An 11,228-nucleotide genomic window follows, 5' to 3' on the forward strand; every position below is an offset into this window, starting at 1 on the left:
TTTTGAACATTTTTCTAAGTTTCTGAAATTTTTTCTCAGCCATTTGAGTTTCATCTTTTGAGGATTTTCTTCTTTGATCTGTACCCATTTATTATTTGGGTTATTTGTTTTCTTGATATCTCATTCTTTGAATTCCTTATATATTTTGGATCTTAGCCCTATATTGGATGTGTTGGATAAAATCTTTTCTCATTGTATAGTTTGTCATTTCGTCTTATTGATGGTGTCTTTTTCCATACAGAAGCTTTTCAGTTTCATGAGGTTTCAATATGATATTGCTAATGAAGTGAGGGGAAACAGGAAGTGTGCATGTATGTGTATGTTTAGCATGTATTTGTTTATGTAGATGATGTAGATGTAACTGAAATTTCATTTCCCATATCTGAAAGTCAATGTTGTGCATATATAGGCATATAAGAAACAGTCATTTTATAAATGTGAATATATTTCAGAAGTTGCTGAAGAGGTTGAACTTCTTCATTACTACATGTGGGAATAAAAAATAAGAACCTTTCAAAATTGTACATATGCAACACAACACATTCATAAATACACATATCTTAGAATGTGATTTTAAAAGAATATTGTATTTGGATACAGATTTAGTATTTGAGTTCCAATCTTCTTTACCACAGACTAAACCATGTTGACTAATTATATTCTGTTTTGTTTGATACTTTTAATTACTTATATTTTATTTGCAATTATGGGTGTATTATATTATATTATTTTATTTTATATTACATTATATTATACTATATAATAAGTGTATGCTGATATATCATGATATCTGTATAGGATAGTGATATAAATCCACAGCACAGCATTTCTCCATAAATATATGTATAAATACTTTTATCTCTGAATGAAAAATGCACATTTTCAATTGTTTTACAAAACCTACATCATGCTGTGTATGGCCTGACATTGTGCCAAACATGTCACTTTTCTCCTATTCCCCCATTTCTCTCTGTGACCAACCAGCTAAAGTCCAGGAAGAGATTGATCGTGTGGTTGGCAGAAACCGCAGCCCCTGCATGCAGGACAGGAGCCACATGCCCTACACAGATGCCATGATTCATGAGGTCCAGAGATTCATTGACCTCATCCCCACCAACCTTCCCCATGCGGTAACCTGTGACATTAAATTCAGGAACTACCTTATCCCCAAGGTAAGCTTGTCTCCTCTCTGCTGCACCTCTGTGCTCCTGATATTCCCAGATCACAGTGAGGTTCAAGGCCCTGTTAGCCAATGCTGCTGAAGGCTTATACTGCTTCACAATCAGGAGGACAGCTCTACTGCAGGTACAGATACATCTGGTAATGATACTTCCACATTTGCTCTCACTTTCATATACTGTTTGGCAAAGCTTAGGTATTTCTTTTGGAATGTTCAAACACTTTGTCAAATTTCCAAAAGTCTTTTCTAGATTTTTATCATTATGAAAAAAAAAATCTTCAAATTGGAAAGAATTGATATCCTGAATTCTTTCAAATCATCAGTAAGGTTATGTCATTCAATCATTTATTTGTTATGTTTATTTCTCTGCCATGTTACTTTCCAATAATGTAGCCTGCAAATATCTTTTTGTAGGTTATCTGAGTGATGATTATCAGTTATTATTTCTCTAGTGCCTCTGCTATTCATTCCATCTGCATAATGGAAACAGTTAATGTAATCCTTCTATTGGTCTTATTTTTATCTAAACATGTGAATTTTACTATTTCTAACAGTTATCTGTAAATGTATGTGGGATTTGAAGTTGTTATGTGGGCTAATACTTTTCTATGTACTTTTTGTATTGCTTTATTCTTGGTTTCTCTTCAGTTAGATGAATGTCAGCATAGTGATGATCAGACCTGGTTGCAGAGGGCATCACTTGTCTCATTTCTGATTAGGATGAAGGACTGTAACATTAATATCTCTGTATCAAGTTTGATGTTTTGGGAATACATTGATAGTTGTGTATATCAGATGTTATTTTTTAGTCTGATTTATTTAAGGGTATAAGAGATACTTTATTGTAGAGCCAATTATGTATGAGCATGACCCAGGAACACAGATTTTTTTCTTGAGATGAATTTTATTCACAAATGTCTGTACAGTATTTTCAAAATTGTTCTCTGCTCCATTGTAGATGTAACAATCGTCTTATTAAATAAGAACACAGAGCAATGTAAAAGAGAAAGCCGAGAGGTCAGAGCTCAGAGATAAATCTTACTCCTGCAGTGCTCCTAACTTCCCGAGAGAGCTACTTCTGTTTGTCTGTGTTTAAATAGTCTTTCTGTTCTGCTTTCTCATTGTTGTAAACCAACACATGATGCTCATCACTGCCTGTAAGTACCCTCCAGGTCTTAAAGGCATATGTCTCCAATACTGGCTGTATCCCTGAACACACAGAAATCTACCTAGCTCTTCTAACCACCACGCTCTTGCTATGGCTCTAATAGCTCTGACCCAGGGCAACTTTATTTATTAACATAAAATTAAAATCACATTTCAGTACAAATAAAATATCACCATATTTCCCCTTTTCTATTTTAAGAAAAAGAAAAAAGGCAAAAGGTTATAACTAACAAAAGAAAAACTATATACAAAAGTACAATAACTATATACAATATATACAAGTAACAAATACCTAAACGATGTCTAGTCCATTTGTATTTGACAAATCAGAGAAAATAATTCCCTTATCTATCCTATTTTAGTAAGTCCAAAATGTATCTAATTCACTTTCTATCCTAATTAATCTTCAACTATAACTAACTAATCTTCAACTTCCCTCAGAGACCCAAGAAGGAAATAATATTAGCTAACAAAAATAAAAACAGGAAGTGCACAAAAGCAACTTCCAAAAATTTTGTGAGTTGACAGAAACAGTCAGCTGCCTAGACAGTCACCTGAGGTTTCTTCTCGGTGTTGGGGCATCATCTTCAGCCTATAGGCTTATCGTATCTTACAGACTCATTTGTGAAGTAGGTTGTACACAAGGTCAACAGTTCAACCTCACATTGGGTGAGAGCAGTCCATGTACCAGAAACACCTGAATTCCACTAGTGTCATGTCATGATTCAGGATTTTAAATTCTGGAAATTGTTGATGGTTTTTGAATTCACCTGTCCATTCTTCTTGGCTGTGTATATATGGCTTCATCTCAGCATCTCCTTCTTCTCCACATCCCTCTATTAAATGCCAGTCTACTATTGAGAGGCGTGAGCTTTCAGTTGCTGTTCCATTGCACAACAGAAGCCATCGGCCCATTGCCTGTTCAGCTGCCTTCGAAGAAAAGGGCACTGTACCTTTTCCGGATTGTGAAGGCCACTTCAGGGATGGTGCCATATTGTCCTGGCCTCAGAAGATGCCTTCTGATAAAGCCATAACCACACTTGTTTTGGCAGGAATCGGTAGTCCTTTGTTTCGTGTTCTGTCTGTCCATTTTGTCCTGTTGATTTGAGGATACTTTGTTGTCCAGTGGCTAACTTTTGCCACAATGAAAGTTAACTCCATATGCAGTTTCTTCAATGCCCATATTTTCTCTGAAGTAGATTGGTACTGCCAGGAGCCGACATGTCTCAAAAAAGAAAAATTTCTAAGTTATTAAAACATTTTAAATGCCATATTCGTTAGATCTCTGAAGGGTTTGAAGATGACCTGTCTAAAATATATCTGCTCAATTTTTAAAACATATCTAATATGACTACAATTTCTATTGTAATGTCTAACTACTTTCATTTCTTTATATCCTAATAGTTGGTAATAATGTAAGGTATTTAAAACTGGTAATTGTCTTTTTCTTTTCTTTTCTTTCTTTCTTTTTTTTTTTAAAAAAAAACAAGAACCTTAAATCTAATCTCCTTTGCTTAGCCTTTTTCCTAACCCTTGACAACAACTTGTAACCTACCCCTAAATAATGAAAATTATCCCAGACCAAAACCCATTAAAAAGACCAAAAAAAAACCCACCTTCCCCACACCACCTCTTTGGGAATGTGGGCGTCATTCTTAAAATTGCTTCCTGCTGGGTATGGGTGAAGTTATCTTTATCCTGAAAGAAAAATTTTAGGTTAATTGTCAAATTCTAGGAAAGGTAACTATATCCTTCATTATTATCCAGTCTGTGTATAATGCCAAAGTTCAGGGTTTATCTCAAGTCCTTATTCAAGTAGTTTTTGAGACTGGATCATCTCAGCTAGTCATCTCAAAATTGTTCTGAGCACCTTGTAGTTCAAAGCTGATCTGTAGATGATGTTTGTCAGCTTAGTGATATTATTATTGTCCATGTGGAATTGTTGTTGTGGTTGTTGTTGTGGGGCCCCATCTTCTTCCTGGAGATTTCAGTTGATGTTAGGCCTGGCCATGATTTCCTGCAGAAAACTGATAAGAGACTCGAACACAAAAACATATATATGCAGGTAATTGAAGCCTTTTTTCTAGAATTAGTTAGTACTCTATATGACCATTCATATCTTAACAAAGTTTAAAATGTATATATATATGTGTGTGTGTGTGTGTGTGTGTGTGTGTGTGTGTGTGTGTGTGTGTAGAGCATGAGACTCTTAATCTCAGGTTGTGGGTTCCTGCCCAAGGAGTTTTTAATGGATTCGCCCACGTTGGGCGCCAGATGTAGATGTAACCAATCGTCTTATTAAAATAAGAAACACAGAGCCAATGTAAAAGAGAAAGCTGAGAGGTCAGAGCTCAGAGATAAAATCTTACCTCCTGCAGTGCTCCTAACTTCCCCGAGAGAGAGCTACTTCCTGTTTGTCTGTGTTTAAATAGTCTTTCTGTTCTGCCTTCTCATTGGTTGTAAAACCAACCACATGACTGCCTCATCACTGCCTGTAAGTACTGCCCTCCAGGTCTTAAGATATGTCTCAATATGCTGTATCCCTGAAACACAGAAATCTACTAGCTCTTCTAACACCATGCTCTTGCTATGCTCTAATAGCTCTGACACATTTATTTATTAATAAATTAAAATCACATTTCAGTACAAATAAAATATCAACATACTATTTTATGGTTCTGTGTATTGTTTACCCTTTAATCACTGTCTGTATATGTAGATGGAATTTTCTTCCAGTCCTGACTTGACCAGTGGTCTGGATGAATCTCTCCCACCTGTGGTCCCACAATTGATTATTGAAAAAATTACTCAGAGGGTTATATTATTTACAAACTGTATGGCTAATGCTTATATTATCTAGCTTTCTCAACTTAATTCAACACATTCCTATTAATCTATGTCTTGATATGTGGCTTCTTGGCTTACCAGTACTTTCACATCTTCCTTCTTGGGTGGCTGGATCACAACTCCCCTGACTCTGCCCTCTTCTTGCTAAATCTCTTGGATTTTCCACCCAGCTGTAAGTTTTCTAGCCATAGAGCAAAACAGATTCTTTATTAACCAATAAAAGCAACACACATTCTCAGCATGTAAAAAGACATCCCACAGCACTGTATATGTTATCAATACATATGTATGTTGAATTTTCTCTACTACACATTGCTTATGACTTCTATGTAAAGAAATTTATGTCCATAATTTTTCTCCTCCAAACTTCTTAGAATTCTTATATTAAAACTGAGCTGGTGGCTTAAAACTAAATTAAAAATGTTCCCTGATGTGGTTCTGTTTGTACTTAGTTCATTCTGTGGCCACTTAGTTCATTTTGAAGACCCCAATTCTTCTGATTGAGTTCCAGATACTATAGATGACAAATGCAGAATTTTTATAGCAATACCTTCATCCAAAAAGGATGAAGTTGCTCTCTACTGGGTAGTTCTGTAGTTTTTCAGGGTAGGGGGCAAAAAGAGATTGGTAAGTTTCCAATAACTAATATCATGTGGAGATGATGGAACTAGCTTTGCCAGTGGCATTGGGCTTTTTGTGTGATAACAGACTTAGTATATGGGTGAGGTTGCCAGTCTGCTTTGGCTAAAGGACACTCCTGAGGTAAGACTGTTGAGATCTATGCTAATATACATAACTTGTTTATGTTCGTGTCCTTAGACCCAAGTAAATAGTAAATAGGACAAAGGACAAGATAGGAGTGACATATCTTCGAATAGTTTCCATGGGTTTAGACCCTAGTTTGAGGCAAGTGTTGCATCAACTAAACTTATATCCCTTCATCACTCTGCTGCTGGATCATGATATGACTGGTCTCTTTGGGTCCACTCAAGCAGATTATCCCATTTATTTTCCTTTGTGGAACAACCTGGTCTAGAAATAAGCATGACTTCACAGCTGATTTTCCCTTCTGACAAGTAGGAAAAGTGATTTCTTTGATTAAATTGGAGCCAATGATCTCAGCAGAAGTAATAGGAAAGGACCCAGTGATCTTTGCCATACTTGTTCTGGTAGATTTCAGAGTTTCTAGGCCAAGGAGATTGTGCTGCCTCTTCAGAAACTCTGTCATTGTAGCAGAGAATCAATCATGGGCAATGTGTAAACAAGTGGTTATGAATATACATTCAATGTCTATTGACACTAGAACTTAATTTTCACACAATTTACATATGCCAATAATGTTCTTTTTAGCTTTATAAATTTAAACATATTCAGTTAAGCTGCAAATTAATATGTGTTTCAGCCTTGTAAAAGCTTTGTAGAGCACATTGCTAGAAACTTTGAAATGATTCGAGATTAGTTTATGTACTATTTAAAGAAAACTTGTCAGCTCTAGTTCCCAGCAATTTCTGTATATCCCTAGAAGTTTTATTGATTTAGCTGTCAGCAGATCATCTTACTTTAATCTTATTTTGTTTAATTTTATTTTCCCCTCTCCTCCCATTCCAACACTTCCTTTCCTTCTCCAAAGAGTCCTCATCTTGCTTTTCTGACACATATACATATATGTATTTCTGTGTTTGTGCCTGTGCATTTATATAAATACATTACATACAAGACTGTACACCTCTACTCTGGCACATAGCCCTGCATTTACTTTCCTGTCATATAAATACAGATACACAGATAGACAGATTCTGTAAATGAGAAAAAAAGAGTGGTAATTATCTTTCCAAATCTTCCCTATTTTACTTAATGAATGGTCTCCTATTCTGTTCAAAATACTCAATGAATAATTCTACTTGGAAACTGATTCACATGAGGAGTGCACAGAAGTGATGAGTTAGAGCAGCCAGTGGTCAGAGAAGCACAAGTCCAATCTGAAGGAAAGGAAGAAGAGATTGAGAAGTTTTAGTCCAAGTACTCATGTGAAATGTCACTAGATGGCACGTTAGCCACATCTGTGCCTGGCCTCAACCTTCTCCCTGCTCCTTACCTGCTCTCTGTGTTGAAATGTCCCTGCTGTTCTTTGTTCTTAACCCCTACTATGGAGCAGAAGGTGAACTCGGTTATTTTCCTAATGTGTTTTAGCTCTATGCTTTCTTTGTAACTTGATTTCTCTCTGTGTGTTGTTATAGGGAACAACAATAATAACATCACTGTCATCAGTGCTGCATGACAGCAAGGAATTCCCCAACCCAGAGGTATTTGATCCTGGACACTTTCTAGATAAGAATGGAAACTTCAAGAAAAGTGACTACTTCATGCCTTTCTCAACAGGTAATAGAAACCTATTTCCATAGCTCTAGTGACATGAGAATGTCTAAAGATTTACACAGTGGCTTCCTAATGGCCATTAGACTTGCAAAAATCAGAAGTATGACTCTCAATGACCATTCACTGTCATGATAAATAGATTTCTTCCCTTTCAGGTTATGAAAGTGAGGCTTTGATTGTTCATCCACTGTTAAAAATTGGGAAAGTTAGAGTATAGGGTGTTTGTGTTCTTCCTTTAGCTATATCACAGAAATATCAAAAAAGGCAAACTTCATTTACACTTTATTCACTCACTATGAAAATGGAGACACCATAATTTATATTCAGGTCTTTTTTGCTGTGTCACTCACCCCCATGCTCAACTATGCACTTACAATTCTTCAGAAATACAGAAAATTACCAAAGAGCCTCAAGTGCACTTGGTAAACACATGAATGAACAATACTTGATAAATTTCAGTTGGACAAGGGCAATGAGAAAGATTCCCAGATCTCTGGGTTATTGGGGATAAATCAGCACATTTATATCTCAAACCTTATTAATTAATGCCTAAGATGGAGCATCATTCTAATAAATGACTGACTCCCTAGCTGCCTCAAAAGACATAGGTAATGGAGGATTATAAAAAGAAATCCTGTATCATTAAAAGAAGGTTTTAAATCATTAGGTCAGAGCATTTTTACTCAGTTCAGAGTTCCAGGAACTTCAAGATCATCATGAGATGATGGAGACATTGTAGATGTGGCAGAGCATTCTGCAAAGATGATCTGGAACCCTGTTCCTTCTCATTCAGTATGAGAACAATGGATATTGAGTCCACACCTACAAGGTGTATGCTGCCTTTGGATATGCAGTTTCTGTCTTTGGTTTTGTTATTTTTTTATAATGAAAACAGAGACTCTTCCTCAGTCTCCCAGCCAGTCTGCTTACAAATGTGAACAAACACACTTAGCTAAAAAGTATTTTTGAAATTTTTATTTCTTAATGGTATAGGTAATTGAGAAAAAAATAATTCAACTTATTCTATTTGCCCAATTAGATGTCCTTTCATGCAGCTATCCATCTACCCACCCATCCAATAACTGCTGCAGGCCATGGAATAATACAACAGAGGGCCATTAATAATTCAGGTGTCAACCCACCAGATGAATAATTCCCTGGTGGAGGAATGTCATTTCAGCAAGGCTTATAAGGCCACATACTCTGACATTGTTTGCTCTTGTCTGTAATTTCACATGTGCATAAATAGCTGAGGAATCTCATCACTACAGTGCATTCTCATGTAATATGTACATGTAATCTCATGATCACATCTCAATCTTACGAGCACTTATATCTGTGGACTGTCAAAACATGATTCATTTTAAGCTGTATAATTTTAATAAATTGAAAATATACTAGGATGTGCATCATAACTATATCTATTGTTCTATGAGGCCTATAGAAACTTAGAAATCTATTTTATATAATTTTCTCAGGCTCAAATAGGAGAATGGCCATATCTTCCCAGTTCAAGACAGCTACATACAATTAGCTGATTTAAAACCTCACAACAAATTCAAGGTTGACTAGTTGCCCCTGCAAATGAATCACACAAGGACAAATTCCCAAGTGTCTGATTGCTGAACCAAGGTCACAGGCATAAAGCAACATTGGTAACAGTCTTGCTAAAATCTGGATGATACTTTAAGACATATCTCCCTACACAAATTCCTAGCACCTTATCTTCATGGGCACTGTGCCCTCAGCCTCTACTTTATAGCCTTCACAGCCAAGTGTTGCCATGGTTACTCACTCCCAGCTGTACTGGCTGCTTCATGTCTGAGCTGCCTCCAAGTCTGAGAAAAACTGACACTTTTAAATGTTAGTTTAGAATGTTATTCACACTTATAAATACAGGATACAATGCATAATTTCTCTATTTCCTAGGCTGCCAAATAGTTTAACTTTATAACCCCCTTTATAGGCTATCTCCTTAACAGATACTGAAGCAGCTGTACATTCCTTCAGAGCCACAGTTGCCCCACTAATGAGAAAGCTGAAGTTTATTTCATGTGTGTTATCAGAATGGCTCTGCTCCTTATAGTTTACCTAAGTAATGCAATATGACCCTCAGATGTAACTTTTTATTCCCTTCCCTGTGATGTATATAAGGGATGCAGAAAAAAAGAGAGGAAGAAGAGAACTTGAGAGAAATAAAGAGAATAACCAACAGAACCTGTATGAGTCTTTTTCCCTCAGATAGATAGATACATAAGAATTATTCTTAAGTCCTGCTATACTGGGGCATTCTCTTTGCAACCCTGGAGCTGTCCTGGGAGCTGGTCTCATGGACTACAATAAATAACTTACCATTCATTAATAATCTCCTATGTCAGGTACAAGTACAGTGATTCTCACATTTATGAATGAGAATAGTAATCTTCTTTGACTTTCTTCCCCCTAGGAAAACGGATTTGTGCAGGAGAGGGCCTGGCACGCATGGAGCTGTTTCTATTCCTGACCACCATTTTACAGAACTTTAATCTGAAATCACTGGTTCACCCTAAAGACATCGATACAACCCCAGTGGCCAATGGATTTGCCTCTCTGCCACCCCCTTACCAGATCTGCTTCATTCCTGTTTAAAGAAGAACAGACTTTCTGGACTAAGCTGTGTTTTTTTCTGCAATCATGTCTACAGCTTCATCCAGCTTCTTCCTCATCAGGGACAAGGTGTCCTATTTTCCCTCTCAGGTATTCACATTGTGTCAAGACCAAGGAAACACCTGTCAACCATTTTGCAGTTTCTGAAACCACTGCACAAATATATTGCTATTTTCTCTTCTTTGCAACATTGCTATTATCCCTTGTGCTAATGTGTATCTGAATTTGAGTTAAAATAGAACTTCACTGTAACACAACAAATATAATAAAATAATTCATGATCATTTTTCTTCTGTATGTTTTCACTAATTAATATATTTGATTTGTGTATCTGTTCTTAGACTTGCTTACAACTCAGGTAAAAAAAAAGAAAGAAAGAAAATGGCGTTCCCAACACATCATGCTGGTCCACATATTGTGAAGCATAGAGAATGCAGGAGAGAGTGCTAGAGAGATATTTCATTCACTAAAGTGCTTGACACACAAACCTGAAGACTAAATCCAATCTTTGGCATATATATAATGGCCAGGTGTGTGTGCTTGTTATACCAACACTGGGATGACAGACAAGAGATCCTGAAAGCTTGCTGGATACCCAACCCAGCCTAATTAATGAGCCTTGTGTCCCAGTGAAATACCCTATCTCAAAAAACAAGCATATCACCTTCCAAAAAACAATACTCAAGGTTCACCTGTGAATTCCACATATGTGTATGTACATGTACACACATTCTCTCATATAATCACCTGAATATGCACACACATTTACACACCCACATATATACATGTAAAACAGAATGGGAAGAGGAAGGTGATACCAAAGCCCTTTGGTGAGCATCACTTAGAGTCACTTCAAGTATTTGTATTTGAAACACATAAACACTGTCCTGGAGTAGCTCCACCATGTAGTGAACAAGTCACAGGGGGAAACACACATGTAGTATCAGGTCATGCCCTGCTTTGCTATTTTTGTCAATAAAAAGTTAAACTTTAAGACATGCTTTTGACTTTA

At 36.5% G+C, this 11,228-nt stretch overlaps 1 protein-coding gene across 1 annotated transcript in view; it reads left to right on the plus strand.

Annotated features, from left to right (window-relative positions):
- LOC114706883 (cytochrome P450 2C25) overlaps positions 1-10,503 on the plus strand; it is a 30,438-nt gene extending 19,935 nt beyond the window's left edge. The window contains exons 6-8 of the mRNA XM_028889410.2: positions 985-1,172; positions 7,432-7,573; positions 10,017-10,503. Of these exons, the coding sequence (XP_028745243.1) occupies positions 985-1,172; positions 7,432-7,573; positions 10,017-10,198 (512 nt within the window). The 3' untranslated portion in view covers positions 10,199-10,503. The remainder of the gene's footprint in view (positions 1-984; positions 1,173-7,431; positions 7,574-10,016) is intronic.
- The last annotated feature ends 725 nt before the right edge of the window (positions 10,504-11,228 follow it).

Source organism: Peromyscus leucopus, unplaced genomic scaffold, assembly GCF_004664715.2.
Source record: "Peromyscus leucopus breed LL Stock unplaced genomic scaffold, UCI_PerLeu_2.1 scaffold_724, whole genome shotgun sequence".
Taxonomy (NCBI): domain Eukaryota; kingdom Metazoa; phylum Chordata; class Mammalia; order Rodentia; family Cricetidae; genus Peromyscus; species Peromyscus leucopus.